The 17,692-nt window shown below is 42.7% G+C and overlaps 1 protein-coding gene across 2 annotated transcripts in view; it reads right to left on the reverse strand.

Annotated features, from left to right (window-relative positions):
• gpm6bb (glycoprotein M6Bb) overlaps positions 1-14,557 on the reverse strand; it is a 31,791-nt gene extending 17,234 nt beyond the window's left edge. For both annotated transcript variants that reach the window (XM_083997368.1, XM_083997369.1), the window contains exon 1: positions 14,375-14,557. In XM_083997368.1, the coding sequence (XP_083853494.1) occupies positions 14,375-14,378 (4 nt within the window). In that variant the 5' untranslated portion in view covers positions 14,379-14,557. The remainder of the gene's footprint in view (positions 1-14,374) is intronic.
• Positions 14,558-17,692: the final 3,135 nt, after the last annotated feature.

The following is a 17,692-nucleotide window of genomic DNA, read 5'->3' on the forward strand; positions in this document are numbered from 1 at the left end:
AAGCAGCTAATGCATGAATCAAATGACAGTAAAGCATGAATGAACAAGCTGGTGTTAACAGTTCCAAATTAGATAATAGATACTAAAAATTAAAATAGATACTAAACTCAATTAATGGTAAATAAATGATTTAACGCTGTGATACCAATCTCTTATAATGAATAATAGATAAAAAAAATTGGGAGGCTATAGTAGTAACTAGCCTATAGAAAAGTGATATTAGACACTCTCTGCTCTGAACTGTTGTGAGCTTTCTCCATCTTGGAGGAAGTGTTACACAATATTTTCAATAAAATATGTTAGGAAATCACAGAACTGACACAAATCCAAAATTAGCGTTTATTCAGGGTTCTGTTTTGATCACCTAATGATTACAAGTCCAAGATTCATTCTACTTTCACTTTAGTTTTGGTTTCCACCCAAGAGAATAAGAAGGAAAACCCCTAATTCTAACTGCTATGTGACTATACAGAGTTTTTGGTAAAAAAAAAAAGAAAAGAAAAACAGCTGCCTGTTGTTTGATGTGAAGCTGATTTGGGACCATAAAACTAAAACAATAAGCTAAAAGAAGCTTAAAAGCATCTTTGTGAACAGCTTATTTTATATTGCATAGAACTATTCAAGTGGATCTTTAAAGCAGAAGTAAGCGATCCGGTCGTTTTGGCTAACTTCTTGTCAGCTGATGGAGTTAGCAGTCCCCGCCCTCGTCCCTATGTCACCACATGCACGCGCATCCCTTGGCTGCACACACAGAGAGGACCGCCCCTTTATGCCGTTCTCTCTCCTCATTGGATAAAGGTTGTAGGATACAAGGAAAGTTTTCTCCTCGGCTTACAGCAGAGCAGAGTGACTGACAGACCCGTGTTTCGGACCAAACACTCTATGTAAGTGATTGTCGTCTGAAGATATAACTATTTACAGTAAGACTTATATTAACACAAATATTCCGCTTACTTCTGCTTTAATAATGATCAATGACAAAATATCACTAACAATGAATGCAGAGCATCAGGTATTTTTAGTCACACAAAAAGCAAACAGACTGACCAGACTTAGACATCACAAGCACTGTGACAGGTTGAGTGGTGTGGGAATCATCATGTGAACATAGAGGAGGTAAGGCCTGAGAGCTGCACGCTCAGCTTCAGTGTGAGACAGAACCACTCCCCTACTTGAGGACACAATCTGAATGATGATGAAGCTCATACAAATGAGGAAGAGAGGAGGGGAGGGAGTGCTTCATTGTGGGTCAACCTTACACGCTGTGAGACTGGGGGGCCCTGAAAGCTCCTCAGTGTTCAGTCACCCGTGAAGACCTGCACCCTGCTTGGCTCACACTGAGGAAAGGTTTCTCAGGGAGCGAGGTCTGTGTCCAGGCCCAAGTACCACTTCAAAAAAAAAAAAAACTACCTTCAGTCTGAGAAAGCTCACTACACCAGAGAAGAGGGCAGATCGAGCCAAAGGGTGAATGGAGTGGCCCACATGAGGTATGACTGGTTGGTAAAGCCAAAGTCTAAAAAAAAGTGAGAAAGAGAAAGAAACAAACTGTCTGTCTAAACATCTCTGAATATTTTGCCGCTCTAATGTAGCTGGGATACAGCAACACTGGCCATTCTTGTAACCACTGTTTTGACAATTTGTTTTAGTCAATATCATTCCAGTGCACTGCGATGGCATTACTGACCTAGATTTAAAATGCAGGCCCTCTTCAGTGGTCAATCTGCTCTGTATGTCTGCCTCCATGTTTGGCGTGCTGAATCCAAGTCATTGATTGGTTTACAAAAGCAGCGCACTACAAACCCATTATACAGATCCATTCACTTGTTTGCTGACCCATTTTTCCTCTGTAGGTCTAGTAGGACAAAAGCATTACAAAAGTCTGTATGACTTCTGCTGAACAACTGAATGTGTGATTTGTTATAATGACCCACGATGTACGACTCAAACTCAGCCTAGAAGTTGAACTTACATAACCAAACAGTCCGATCTATAAAAACAACTCTGGGCTTTATTCATTATGAAAAAAAAGATGTCCCTCTGTCTGCACTGGAAAAAATGAATATCCCAACTGTCCTCACTTATTAAAGCAAGACATGCAGTGAGAGAATAAACCACAATGAGCTGACTTATAATGAGCTCTGTGCTTCCCCGTGGTTCTGTCAATTACTAAAAAAATCCTTTCACAGAAAAAAAAAAAAAAAAAGGAAACACAATTCACATGTTTGAGTAGACTAAAGTTAAATGCATGTCATTCTTTTATGGTGTCATTGAAATAAAGGCTTTTCAACCTTTATACTTGAACTTGAGCAACTGCTTTGGATGTTTCTTTTGTACCGTTGGCAACTGTAACCCTCAACTCCACGGAGAGCTCACATTTAAGGTTCTTTCTGACTAATTATTATTATCATTCTTTATCCAATCAAGTTCCAAACTGCCAGGAAAATAATGAAAAATGTGTCTTGTACCCTGAATGAAAGGAGAAAAGAAGTAAATCCTAACTGCTTTTTTACCCACAACGTCTGGAAATCAAATATGCCCTCAGGTCTGAGACTATAAAATTATACTTAATGACACTTAAAGTGATTTTCTTACCAAAAAGCTGCTGAATTTGAGTTACACACTCACCCTAACACAAGCTTTGGGAGGAGGATTGTTCATTCAGTCAGCTGAGACTCTATCAATCCAGACATTTCATTTGTGGACTTTATGTAACCGAGACCTCATCCCTCAGACCTTCATCGTGACCCAACCTTAGAATTAAAATCTTAAAACCAACCTGTATCCGCCTGTGGTGCAACACATTGTTCTTCATGCTAAAGAACTCCACCGCAAGAGGAAAAGCTGTAAAGTTTGCAACAAGATGGTCGAAATCCATCTGTGCTGTTCGATTTCAACTATTTCTAATAGAGACATACTTCATGCCTTGGCATTTCCTCCATTGTAAAAATATCCAGATTGATTGTTTTTGGTCTCCAGTGTAATTATAAGCATTTGACCAAACAATGCCAAGGGTATCTGAGTCAGCACTTCTCTAATTGCATGTTTGTGTTACTATCGTGTTAGGTCTGGAAATGGAGCAACACTCATGCCTGGCAGCCATGTTTTTTCCTCTAGAAGTGACTTCACAACCCTGGCTCTGCTGGCACCTCCGCAGCCACTGTGGGTTTGGCCTAACTGTGCTGCAGGGAGAGCGAGAGACACAGATGCTTCATATTACCCGGCCTTCCAGGCTTATAGTACCTTGGAAACTGCCACCATGACTTGGCCGGACAGAAAACCATTGCAGTATCGAAAACCTAAAGACGAAGAATTTCATAATTTCAGTCTGGAGTCAAAAGATCGAATTGATGCCAGGAAACAGAAACAGAAACCTGGAAGCGAGTGAAAGAGTAACAGAGAGAGAGGGAGGAAGGGAGAGGCGTTTACAGTGCAGTAGCTGTACCCCACCACCTCCTCTCAATAAGACCAAGACGTCTGGCCATTCAAAACGAAAAAATAAAGCGTAATTATTTGATCTTGTTTCAGTGTGCACTAAATATTTTACTGAGGCCTCTGGTCTGTGTCACTGACTTGTGGTGCACCATGCTTATATTATGGAGCCAACGAACCAGACAAGAGGTACTGCAAGCAAACACCTCTCTATTATCCAGTTAGAGTAATTCCACATAATAACCGCTTGTCTTTTCAATCTATTGTGCATTGGTGGAGAATAATGAGGATACCCAGATAACCCTGAATAGTTGTCTGTTAAAATAAATTGGGGGTTTTAAAAACACTATTATTTCTCAATGAGGGAATAACACATCAGCAGTTTCTCTGGTGTGGTTGGACCTCAGGACGTCAGGCATTCGGTAACACAACCTATCATCCTGTCAAACGTGACCAAAGGCTACACTTACAAAAACTTGTATCTTAAGAAAAAATAACCGATAGACATGCCTCCTGGCTTAACACTCCCTATCTAATATTGCACATAAACATTGTGCTGATAAAGTACCTAATTCTGCAACAGTACACTTTGGCCCCTTGCAGCTGAAATAAGCCGTGAACACAACTTACAACTTTCAGTTGTAGGCTAACTTAGTTTTCAAGTTGGTATGACAAACACACTACCAAAAGTATCTTGTTTACATAGACAGCATAAACACCATTAGCATATTAAAATGGCCATGTTTTTAAAGTACTCTTCTTTCTCCACCAATATATCTGGCATATTAACCAGTTAGCTGCTAAATTTATCTGTCAATCACTGAAGCCACAACATTTTACCAGTTTTCACATTGATCTGGCAAATACATTGGCAAAATTATCCAATTTACGATACAGCAGAGATAGCATTAGCTATGCAAGTCCAATATTAGTAACTTTAGCTCTCTTTTTGTTCTCCAAATCCAGAGGAATATATCTGGCAATTGGACCAGCTTGATAAATAGCTACCTAGCTAACGTTCTATCAGTCCATCATTCAGCAATATCAATATGCTGAGTTTTGCTCAATAGAAAATAGCTGCCTGCTGTAGCTGGAAACAATAAAAACCAAACCAGTGAGTCATTTTATTGTTGTCTCTATTTGTTTTATTGTCTGGAAATATTGATTAGGCTATCACTGCTTTGATTCTCTCCTGATACCCCCCTAAAGTGTAGATGCCCCTCTAATCTGATTTAATCCATCTCTCTTTATATCTCTTTCTGGTCACCCATGAGCTGCAAACTGCATCCCCCCACGCCCCCTGCTGTTATTTTGACACCTAAGGCCATTTGAAACATCTGACTGTCCATTAAACTGCACTGGGAGCACAAATAAATCCCACTGGGACTTCTCTTAGTGTTGTTAATCCTTTAAATACAATACCTATCACCGTAAGCATTTTTATATTTAGCCCAACACAAAGACCACAGAGTTGCCTTTTATGCTACTTGAGTGGCCGAACAGCACTTTAAATCATAATGAAAAGAAAGGGGCTCGTCCATTTTTATCTTGCACCACAGATGTGCACATCTTTGAATTGAATAATGAATATAATGCTGGCAAATGAAGCAAGCAAGTGTTTATTGATTGTATTGGAGACACCTTTTGACAAGTGGAAGGTGTAAAACACAGGGAATTAACCATTCTGTTTATTTGGGTATCAATAAATCTGGCATGTTGGGTCAGGAGGCACAGAAGAAAACAGTGAAAGCAAGATTTTTCAAAATGTAATGTCTCACACACACATATGTCAAGGATCTCCCCAACTAAAATGTTCTCACAGTCTCTCACAGATCTGCTGCGACGGTAAATAACACAGGGCTGGAGACAGGCTTTCATTTTCCTACTTGTTGCACAGGGCATGTGAACATGCACACACACATACACACACACACACACACACACAATAGAGACATAATGAAGCACAGAGACCTGGAGACAGCAGACGAGACTCTCCAACTAATCTTGGGGTTACTTCCCATGAACAGCCCCCCCCCAACCCTCTCCTGTGTCTCCCCTGGCTGCTGGGATCTCTTTCTCTGTGCTGCTCCCGCCGGCCCTATTGTCCCCCACCTCACGCTGCCAATCTCTCACCCCTGACCCAAGACTTTACCCTTTTTTCTCTCTCTTCTTAACAACCCCTCCCCCAAAACTCTCATTAGACGGAGCAGAAAAAACCTCCTCCTCTCAGCTCCAGCCGGTGCTACTCAACAGCCCAGCCAGTCAGACCCCACCATGTCAGGATTCACCGTCAGCACTATGACAACAGAGCAGCCGACACTCAGATCACTTTAACGCTATTGTTCCGCCAGGCGCTCCTCCCCGTGTCTCAAAGCCCTGCGTCCCAGAGGGATGAATCCTGGAAGGACAGGGGAGTCGGCCGTAACCTGAACCTGACACTTCCATCCCCGCAGAGATGTGTTTGTCCACAGATTCACAACAGAAGCGGACACAGCGTTAACCAATATACAGCAAATACAATTACACCACAAGAGCGCAAGTTGGAAGCCATTTCCTCTAGTGGATGATGGTATTCTATCCCGGCCGACCTCTGTGAGAGTGGGTCAATCCATTGCATTATTGCTTTAAGCACTGACAGGCACTTGTCCAACAGCAGAGACTGTAATGTTCTTTTGTCCATCACACTGGACATTATATAGCACGCCACGTACTGTGCTAAGTAGGACCTACTTATGGCACCATCAGATTGAGCTGCTGTCTCTACATCATCATCAATGTCTAAACATTTACACCCTGAAGAATGTATTCATGAACACACTCCCTGCATTTAAATTATATGGAAATCTCCATAGAGCGAAATACTGTACACGCTGCGAATGAAACTCACATATAACCACTGCAGAATACAAGTAAAAACACTTGTATTCTGCAGTGGTTATATGTGAGTTTCATTTCACCAGAAGACTTTTATGTTTACATGTTCATATCCCTTTGGACCTTGATACTGATTAAAAACCATTTGTAAAATTTCCTGGCTGTCACTGGCTAAAGAAAAAACTGTTTAATTATTTTTCTTCCTCTTTTTTTTTACGCTACTTCCAGTGCAGCAAGAACCCAGAAAGTTATTTAAATGTCATACTCCAAATTCAAATGACTCTGAAAGCAATAAATAAAGAAAATTATAATTTTCTTGCATTGTCTTGGAAAATGTCCAGTGTTGATTAAACAAGCCCAGCAATAACAAACACAAGGCAACCCACACTCTAAAGCTATGCATGCTCTCCACATGGCATGGAGCAACTAAGATTATGTTATGCACACACACACATGCAACAGATGCACGCACCCTCGTACATTCCAGATGCTCTGCTCCGTCACTTACGTTTTCTGCTGTGAGCTGTGGCCACTCTATTGTTACAGTATTGTTTTCCCATAGAGCAGAGGTCAAAAGCTAAGATGACTTATGAGACCCCTCAGTGGTGGAGCTGTAGTATTCATACTGCTCACTGATCTCTGCTCCGGTCTGCGTGTGGTTACGGTGTCAAGCCCTTTCTCAGACAGAAACATCTGGGATTTCCTCTCCCCCGAAGCTGCTGTTTGCTGGTATGTTTCTCCTCCTCTCTGAATTGAATTTATAATAGAAAGTGACACAAAAAAAAAACCATGTGCAAATGGTAAAAGCATCACACATTAAAGAATGACTCAGTGGTGTGGGATTCCACGTTGACTATATGTAGAGAAAGATATTTTTCAGATCCAGCATTCAGAAATATAGTCAAATTGAAATCTATCTCCCTAAAACCCTAGAAGGTCTGTCTGTGAAGCACACACAGCATCCCCCCAAACAGTCTCCCTCAGCTATTGGGTTTCCTGCAGCTGTCGCTTTATAAAAGCTCAGCGATTGCAGATTTTCATCTGCTTGGCAGAAGTGCCTCTTCCTGCCTATCAAGCCTTTCTCTGGAGGATAATAACCAGACAATGAAAACTCTCACTTGGAAACTTTTTTTTTTCTTGGGCAGAAAAAATGATTCCTGGCAGGAGAGAGAAATAGAGAGAGAGGGAGAGAGAGAGATTGTGTGTGTGTCCAGTGGCCCTCTAACTCTGGTTTCACCGTGTCACATGCAGCGCCACGACACGACAACATGAGCAAACAGGAGTCATGCGCGTCTTCCTCATCTTAGATAAGCAGCACAACGAGCTGTGAAGAAATAAGCCTGCGCAAGACTTGTTTTTCTGACAGTGTTATCGCAAAAACAACATCTCGATAGGCTCAAGTAGAATTTTACACATAATCCTGAAAACAGAAGCAAAGAAAGAAAAAAAAGTCATGAAGGGTTACATGCTATTCATTTAAATTCCTGCCTAATTCATCCCAAGCGTAGCATTTGGCTGTATCCAAATGGTCTCAGGCGGTCTGGCATGGCTCTTCATATGGTGAACATTTCTCATTGGTGTGCAGGGGTACCCCAGATGCTTTTGTCTTACGGTTGTTTAGCAGCTGCGTAAAAGCGCCGAGGACAAAGACCTATCTGTGGAGGGTTGAATACACTCAGTGGGCACTCGGCCAACAGCTCAATCCTACAGGCTCCCACAGTTGAAAAGCAGACTAATGCATTCTGCTCTCACTCCTCACTGATGATCTTACAGAGAAATTAGCTGAATCCCCTATTATTACCTCTCATTTCACCTGACCACCCTCACATCTGAACTGAGGTCACATAATTAAATAATTATCTATACATATAGTTGTTTTTTTTGGAAATCTACAGCAGCCTTTATACATTTCCTGTCAAAACAGGAAGATTGAACACAGTGAAACTGTCTTAACTGGACCGCTTCCTCACCCATGACCAATCTAAATCGTCTGTGACAGCTCCAGTAGGTTATTGAAGGGAACCTAAGATGCCTGGATTTTGGTTGACTACTAATACATTTATTAGGGTGGTGCTGACATAGGTCAAGTGAGCAGCATCCAGCCTTTGTCTAACTGACCACAGTAGTCTGAGACACCTGTCGATAAACCAAGCATGTCTGAACACAGACTACTTCTTCCAAGTCTTAAAGCAATGAAGCAATATTTGTTCAAAAATCCACACTTGACATAGTCAAACTGGTTTATGTGACTTCTGAGGCGACAAAAAGGGTTTATAGCTCTGCACCACAGCCACACTCAAAGGCGGGGGTGAGCCAGCGGAGAAAGAGCGAGAGAGAGAGTGCAGTAATTGGGATAAAGGGTCATCGTTTCAGACAGGCTCGCCTTAAAGGCAGCCAATAGTGCTGCGCTCGTTTGTGCATGACAGAAGAAGTTGTGTCAACTGATGAATGCAAAATTTAAAAAAAAAAGAACTTTAGAGATAAGTTCAGACCCTGTGCCAACACACACACACACACACACACACGAACACACACCAAGCCAATTGCTGCATCAGTTTCAGAAGCTGACAAAAACGGCATTCAACAGTTTTTTGGATGAGTGCTATAGGAGCCAGGTTCAACCTTTTCACCAAGTGACCCTGCAGAGCTGAAACCAGTCTGAAGGCAGATGGAGCTTCACCCAGTTGGTCGACCTATGGCTTTAATCCCCTTTGTTCACAACCTGTCCATCACAGGGTCGAGGCATCGGTTAACATAGGCCTCTCTACATGCATTATGATCCATTTCAAATGCTCAAGGCTGGGAAGAGAAAATAGGTCATTCATGTTAAATATTACTGATTTATCAATGTCCTCTGATCATGTGATATGGAGAGAGTGGATCAAAGCATGGAGGGTGAAGCGAATGCAATCATACATAGTGCTGTAGAGTGGGGTTTGACAGCAGAAAATCCCTGCAAGTGGTGGTGAATGACTGTTGAATGAGTTGTTGAATGTTCATCAGATGCAGCAGCTCTTTGCTTTCACCAGCCCATTATTTCCCCACAGGCCTTCTGGAACAGTCATCTGACTGTGAACAAAAACACTAATACAGATTGCTGCGCCACTGGGAAATATCACCCCTGCGCTCTACACACCACATGCACTGATGCCAACATATTGTAAAAGTGAAGAAATAAGATTCAAATTAAGCCTCATTATGCATGTATTTGGCAGTTTAACCTTGGTAATCGTGGGTGTTTTTTTTTTTCTTTCCTGGAGCTTTGCAGATAAGATAAAGGACATATTGTATCTGGCATATTTTAGACAACCCCAGAGTTCAACTGTTTTTGCATATCTGAGACGCTGTGGTCTTGCGCATATAGGGAGTATTTTCAGATATTTAAATGCCATCCTGTTTCTACCATGTAGCAGCGTGATTGTGGCATGTCTCTTAACTAGGGTGGACTCGCACGCACACATACACATACACACTATGTCACCCACGCATCCTCTTGCATCCCTTCTGTTCAACTGTGAATGGGCTTTTGGTAAAAGTGACGGCCGAGGCACATGCTTGAACAGGCATCCCCACTCAGGAACTTCTATTCCTGTCATTTCATGTCACAATACTCAATGGTCCTCTTTGTTGTCGGAGGAGTTATTAAGCTCAACAAATTAACATGACTGCTCCGACAGACCTGCAATGCTGAACAAAAAAAAAAAAAATATATATATAAAAAGGCAGAGGAAAGCAGCATGGAGGAAGAGTTCAGAGGACACTAAGTGGAGCAGGAAGGGAAGCAGGAGATGAATGAAGTCTTGATTGAACCAAAGGGGTCTCTTAGAGCTGCACGGTTGCAAAAAGTACTGTATGGGCCTCATCTACTGTATAATTACCAAAGATGCTCAGTCATATCCAATGCCAAATGGAAAAAAGCCCAGAAATCATGTAGCTATGACAGCAACTACCTCATTATGGAGGATATTCACTGTAATTAATGACTGCAAACCACAGACGAAAAGCAATTTAACGGGTTATTGATGGTGACATGAAAATGTGGGATCAGACGTAAAAGGTTAGCACATACGTTATTGCGAGTGAATCGCGTTCTTTAGACTTGTGGAAAGAATCTTTTTTTGGAGTTAACGAGATTCAAAGGAATTTTCATAAAATAAAATAAAAAACAAATCACAACAGGGCCAAGTTCAATTTTCGCTCTCAGCACCCTTTGACCATCCCTGCAGTGACTCATCCTCGTGTTTTGCTCAGCATCTCTTGGGGATACAGAAGCATGAAGTCAGGGAGGGAGGGTGGCGTGGTGGGGAATGACCTGACTCTGTGTTATTGCTCTGCCATTCGATGACAAGATGTTGATTCCAAAAGCGCAGATTGGATCTTTCGCTGGCTCAGCATTAGCAGTCATGGGTCTTTCCTCTCCGTAGAATCAGGATGCAGGGGTCACGGCGCATACTGTCCACCCGCCGTGCGCCTGTGACAGTAATCACTGCTGATGCACGAGGCCACATAATCAGACACTTTCCAGACATCCTCGTTCGAAAGGGAGCAGGAATGAACAACATTAAATAGGGTAACTGACACCTCGGAGAGGTTTCCCAGACGCACGTGTAAAAATCATTATCAACAACACAGTCCAAGTAGTTTGTGTGTGTGAGTGTGCGTGTGCGTGTTCGTGTGTGTGTGTGTGTGTGTGTGTGTGTGTGTGTGTGTGTGTGTGTGTGTGTGTGTGTGTGTGTGTGTGTGTGTGTGTGTGTGTGTGTGTGTGTGTGTGTCAGGAACAGAATCGATCCCTTTTTTTTATGATGTGGTCTTCACCATAATTATGAAACCATAACATCCGACACTGTGTTTTATGCCTGTACTGTACATGTCCACTGGCAAACGGCGAGGCAGAAACAGCTGAGCTGTTGAACTGCAGCAAGATGTTTAATTAAAGACACATTCAAAACTGTCGTCTGTGATTAAGTCACTTTTTTTTTTCTCGAGTTAGTCAAAAACAATGATGTAACTTTTGGATCTGGTTTGCATCCAGCCCCCGTGACCTTTTCCACAAGGACCACCACGCAGAATACAAAACACTCTGAGCAGAAGTTCACCAGTTTCCATAAGGAAAAACAATCTTTCCTTTTCTCTTTTTTTACAGTCAGGATCTGGCTCCAAGAAGAACAGACCTAGTGTTGTCATGTCCATAATTTGCTGGATTTGATTACTTGCATCTCCCGTCATAGGATAGCTTTGAATGCTAAGCACATAATTCAATTGTATCTGTAAAAGAGATAGATTGAAAAGATGGTTCATTCATTTTCCACACCGAGAGCTTCTAAACTGCTTTTCCAAAACAGTCTTAAAGCCCTGCGAAGGCGTTCAGTGAGAAATAAAAAAAAAAACATAAAACTTGAGTTTGACAAGTTTGTGCTCTGCAGTTGTTACAATCTGCTGCGGGAAGAAAACACGATTAACACACTCTGCTGTGCCATGTTGTGCTTTACTAGCTAAAACCAATGTGATCACAAGGAAGATTTATCTCCAGGCCAACACTTTCTCTTCAGATGTTTGACTCAGTGGGAAAATATTCTCATAATATACAAAAAGTTGGGCTGAAACCTTGTGTGTTTTGTTACCGAGGAGGCCCATGGCAACCTAACTCTCCTGGTTGGGTCATTGTCACAAGTCTAACGCCGGGAACCTAACAAGATATTGGTGGAGAATGACTTGCCGTCTCTTTCTGAATTGAGCTCAGTGGACTGAGGCCAAGTTATCCTCCCACATCCCAAACACAGGCCAATGCACTGTTAAATCGTTCACGGTGAGGGACAGAGGAGAATCTCTCTGAAAAACACGTGGCCCCCCTCCGCAAGGTGAAAGGTCACCGTAAAATCAAATCAGACACAAGTTATATAACCTCTGAGTGACATCTTCACTTCTTCACAGATCCGTGCAACAATCCGCTTTGGAGACATCCTGTTTTTTTTGGGCTGAATGGTTTCATACACACAGATAATCCGTTTTCTGTTTTTCAAAGCTATTTCGCATGACAAATCACAGCACAGCAAGTGTGATATCAATTTCTCTGACACAACACAGCAACTTGCAAGTCTCCGCACAACAACAGGCCACACTATTTTTTTTTCTTTTTCCTGAGAGGGCCATAAAGAATGTTTGAATATGAAATGGGAGCTTTGCAAGTGGACAATGCACAAAGGTCGATTACCATGCAGAGCAATATCCTCTGTGAGAAAGTGGAAAAGGGTCTGTGGGGAATTAGTTCACAAGGCATCCGCTCCGAAACTTACAATTCACTGGACTCCTCTCTCTACATTAAAGGGATAGTTCAACATTTTGGCAAATTGGCCCATTGCCATAATCGCTATAGTCATAGCAGTAGGTTCGTTACCTTTAATTGTAGGTGTAAGCTATTTTCAGTACGGCGGAGCGCAGCAGCTGGCTGCTCAGAGCTACGCTATGGAGGCTAATGGAATTTCTTGGTTTCCCTCATTAAACTCATCAAATTCAACATCCCAAAACTCCACAGCGCTTTTGTAGACAAGTTGTGACCTGCACAACCACCACGCTATGAGATAATGACGGAACGATACGAAACGGAGCCGTTTTCGAGGTAAATACAGGGTAAATACGGAGACTGTTTGCTGAAAAACTGTCCCTGAACGCAACGCGAATCAGCGGTTTTGTATGAATTTACCTCGAAAACGGCTCCGTTTCGTATCGTTCCGTCATTATCTCATAGCGTGGTGGTTGTGCAGCTCACAACTTGTCTACAAAAGCGCTGTGGAGTTTTGGGATTTTGTATTTGATGAGTTTGATGAGGGAAACCAAGAAATTCCCTTAGCCTCCATAGCGTAGCTCTGAGCAGCCAGCTGCTGCGCTCCGCTGTACTAAAAATAGCTTACACCTACAATTAAAGGTAACGAACCTACTGCTATGACTATAGCAATTATGGCAATGGGCCAATTTGCCAAAATGTTGAACTATCCCTTTAAGAGAGCCACTGAAGTTGCACAAAGGAGCAGCTCCAAATTGGGAGCACAAAGACGCCTCTGTGAGGAGCTTCAGAGCGAATTAATGAGCGCTGATACACATTCTCACACAGTGTTCTTCCCTGGCCTCAGCTGCACCGCCGCGAACAACACACAAGCCCCCCGAATGCTGCCCAAAGCCGACTCTCTGTGTCGCCTTATTGTTGAATGTCTGGTCCGGTGATGGGGGTGAGAACAGTTGGGGAAGTGAAAGCTGAGTGCACACTGACTGTCCCATCTGGTTCACAGTTCATCGCAGTTTTAAAGTCTTAAAGTTGCTAAACATCCATGACATGAGCGCCTCACTCGTCCTGTGCGACCCACCACCCTACCCCCACCCCCCTTAAGGTTGGGAGCACAGATGGCCAACACTTGGGGCTGGTTTGAGATGGGACAGTCTCATCTCAGCCCTCCAGACAGCAATTACAAACTCTGGCATGACACAGACACACAGCATCGGACTAACACAACATGTTGCCTATCTGTGTTTTTTCTTTCTTTGTAGTCATTCCAAATCAGCAAAACACAGGGTGCAGTTTGATTAGGGAATGCAACACAAACAGCAACCTTTCACCTTTACAGAATCAGTCACTGCTGAGCAATAATGATCAATACAGGCAATCAAGTCGAGTATAAGATTGTGCAGCTACTGAGAGTAGTGGGACAGTGGAGGCAGCAAGTTGATCTGGACTTAACACCTCCGCACACTCGAACAGAGTTGACTGCAGGAATCCTGATAGACTTAATCTCTCTAATCGCTTTCCTCAGGTTGCTCCAGTGCTCTGCTCTAATGCCTATTCTCATGAAACCGGGTCAGGTTAACAGCCCCATGTCTGGGACCGGTAAGTGTAGTAGTAGTAGTAGTAGTAAAAGTTGAAATCAGTTAAGTTTGCGTGCAGCAATCGGCGCACCCCGACAGTTGCAGCGACAATAACAAAGTCTGAAGCGCAAAATGCTGTCACCACGAAGCAGCAGCGATGGTTGTGTGTCCAATAAATGAGCAACAGGGTACAAGAAGATGTGTTTGCGATACTTACCCATTTTGTTATGTGTGTTTGTAAGTTCCCCCAAAGTGTCCGAAGTTTAGCGATCGACCCGAAAGTTGAGCTCCGGCTCCACTGACGTCGCGTCCCCGGTGATGCGCACTGGCCGCCTGGCTGCTCGAGCTGCTCAACGCTGCTGCTGCTGCTGCTGCTGCTGCTGCTGCTGCGTCCCTTTGGAGACAGCCTGAGTGACGTCGCCACAGAGAGAGGGGATTAGACACTGATGGGAGGACGGACGGAGTGCGAGGCTGCCACTCCCGCCCCTCCACCACCACCACCACCTCCTCCATCCAATCCATACTCTCACCTACCCCCCCCCCCCCCCCCCCCTTCTCTTCTCCTCCTCCCTCAACTCCTTCAGCCCTCTACTCGCAGCGAAGTTCACTCATCATCATGAGCCATTTTATCTATAAGAGCGTCCCAGCAGTAAACAAAGTAGAGATACTGTGGCTTTGTGTCATGTGCTTATCGGATACACTGAGTAGTTATCAGTGTACGCGCTAGGCCTTTTATTTTGCACCACTAGGCTACATAGTGAGCCAATGTAGAGGATACAGTGTCATCAGGTCAGTTGTGTGTCATGTGTCAGTATCACTGGTCAAAGACCAACATTTGTTTGTTCGTTTGTGACCCATTCAAGTCACATGGCTAGTACTTTTTGAAGAGCATAGACATTTTTTGAACATTGCTTACTGCTGTTGTTGTAGTATTTTAACATTTTAATTGAAACATACTGGCATCAGTTAGGGGCCTGTGACTGACAGGTGACCTACAAATATTTTATCATAATGTTCTGTTTTTTGTTGTTGTTTTCAGTATTATATGATTGACCTAAACGTTCTTCAGAGTGATCTTTTCCCCAAATCCCTGGCAGTAGGATTTGTGTCACACATTCTATAGAAAAGACTTCTGTAGTGACGAGTCTCAACCAATTCTGGAGACTAGGCCCTAGACTAGGTACTAGACAGGTACTAGACAAGCAGTAAATATTGGTTGGCAACCCTCAGGCTTTTTTAAATATCGCTGTAATATAGGCAAACATTTGCTCAAAATTTTTTACTTGTCTGACCTGTTTGATGTAAATATGAAGCACAAACTGGCGTTAGGATAATCTTGTTTTTCTTCTGTAGAAATTAACAACAAAAAAAATACTAAACCTTAATTAACCTAACTATATTACATACGCACTTTAAAAAACTGCATTACATAATACTGTAAATACAAACACAATGCATTCTTCCTTTTGTATCCAAAGAAAACTATCCTTCTGAACCATCGCAATGTCCAAAACTCTTCAATTTCCCCAAAACCCTCATGTGAAGCATGCATTTACAACAATGTCGGTGGAAAACAACTCACAGCGACTCTTTTTGTACTGGCACTTGCATGCTCACATGTACATGGGTGCATAAGGTGTGTGATTTTAACGCTACTGATATTACTTCTGCAGGCAAATGAGATAAATGGCAGCCTTTCACAAAGATGGGCCCTTTACAAAAACAATGGCAGTCATCATCAATCCAGTGCGCTGGTATCCGGTATCCAAGGAGGTCTGAGCAGCCCTAATCCAACCCAGTCTTTTCATTAGTGGCCAAGTGGGCAATTCTCAATGGCCTGTTTCATGGTCAAACAGGGCATCTGCCCAACATAGCAAACACAAAAGCCTCAGAAAGACAAATATTTAACTGGTCAGTTTCAGAGTTACAAAGACCATATCATCAATTTTTCAAAAAATAGGCTTCTTTTTTTTTTTTTTTTTAATGCACGGTGGACGCACTTTATTTCTTGATCACTTTTGGGAAGTGGTAGCGTGTGTGTTGGTGAAACCGCTGATCTTTTTTAAAAGTTTCACTTCTCAGATGCACAATCTGCAATTTCAGCAAAGATCCCAAAAATACGACCTGTAAATCTCTGTATATATTTAAAGCAGAAGTGAGTGATCCGGTCGTTTTCGCTAATGCTGCGTTCCAGGCAGGCTTTTGAAATCGTAAATTACAGCTTCAAGTCACAACTTACGACTTTGTAGCGTTCCAGGCAACCCACTCGTGTTTTTCCGACCTGTTTTACCGGTGAAAGTCACTATAACGGCCACTCGTAACTTCCGACCGGTGAACTCGTACCAGATCGAACTGGTACCACTTCACGGTCGGAAAAATACGAGTTTCCTTGAACGCACCATAACAGTCCTCGTCCCTACGTCACCACATTCACGGCGTTCCTTGGCTGCACACACAGCCCTGCATGCCGTTCTCTCTCCTCATTGGATAAAAACTGTAGGATACGATAAATGTTTTCTCTTCGGCTCAGAGCAGAGCAGAGGGACTGAGAGACCCGTGTTTCAGACCAAACACTCTGTGTAAGTGATTGCTGTCGGAAGATATAACTATTTAAGACTTATATTAACACAAATATATCACTCACTTCTGCTTTAATCTATCTATCTATCTATCTATCTATCTATCTATCTATCTATCTATCTATCTATCTATCTATCTATCTATCTATCTATCTATCTATCTATCTCTTTTTTTAAATTATCATTCTGGTTATCATTCAGTGTCAGTACTGCAAGTGTCCAACAACTTTTCAATTATGTATGATCAATCATGTGCAATCAGTGCACTCTATTTGGCTGATGCATCCTCAGTTTGTTATCAGAGATCTGCATCTGCATAAACTAAAAGAGCCACAGTCGCTCTTTGTTGGCTTTCTTTCTATCAGCGTGCACAAGCTGCATGTTGGTGTGTGTGTGTGTTTGCGTGTGTGTGTGTGTGTGTGAATAGAGGATCTGCATGGGAACATTCCAGCACTGTGCTGGCTGTTACAGCAGGCACAGCAGCTGGCAGCCAGCAGGCATGCAACTGTTATTAGGGTGGCCTATGGCAAAACAAAACACATCAGACAAAGCCTTTTTATCTGACATAATACCGTACATATGGTCACGACACTTGGGCAACACACCCTGGACATGACACGATCAAAGTGACAATGCCATCTAGGATAGAAGTGACTGATAGGTGAAATAGAAACAGAAAAATGGGCTCCTGTAGCAGACGTCCAGCTCTGAATCAAGCCCTGGACACTGATTTGTAGTTTCCAATTGGTTTCAAGTATCAGATACAGTAATACTGTCTTTCTGAGTCTGTGTTTTCCTTACCAGTGATGGAACATATTCTCTGTGTTATGTTTCTAATTAAGAAAAAGCCCAGTCAAACAGAGATGATGGCAGGCAGGAGAGGCAAACTGAGGTAATCCTGCGGCGTCTAATTGCAAATAAAGCAAAGCTGCTGAAGCGCTGCACCAAACACAACA

Source organism: Trachurus trachurus (genome assembly GCF_905171665.1).
Source record: "Trachurus trachurus genome assembly, chromosome: 21".
Classification (NCBI taxonomy): Eukaryota; Metazoa; Chordata; class Actinopteri; order Carangiformes; family Carangidae; genus Trachurus; species Trachurus trachurus.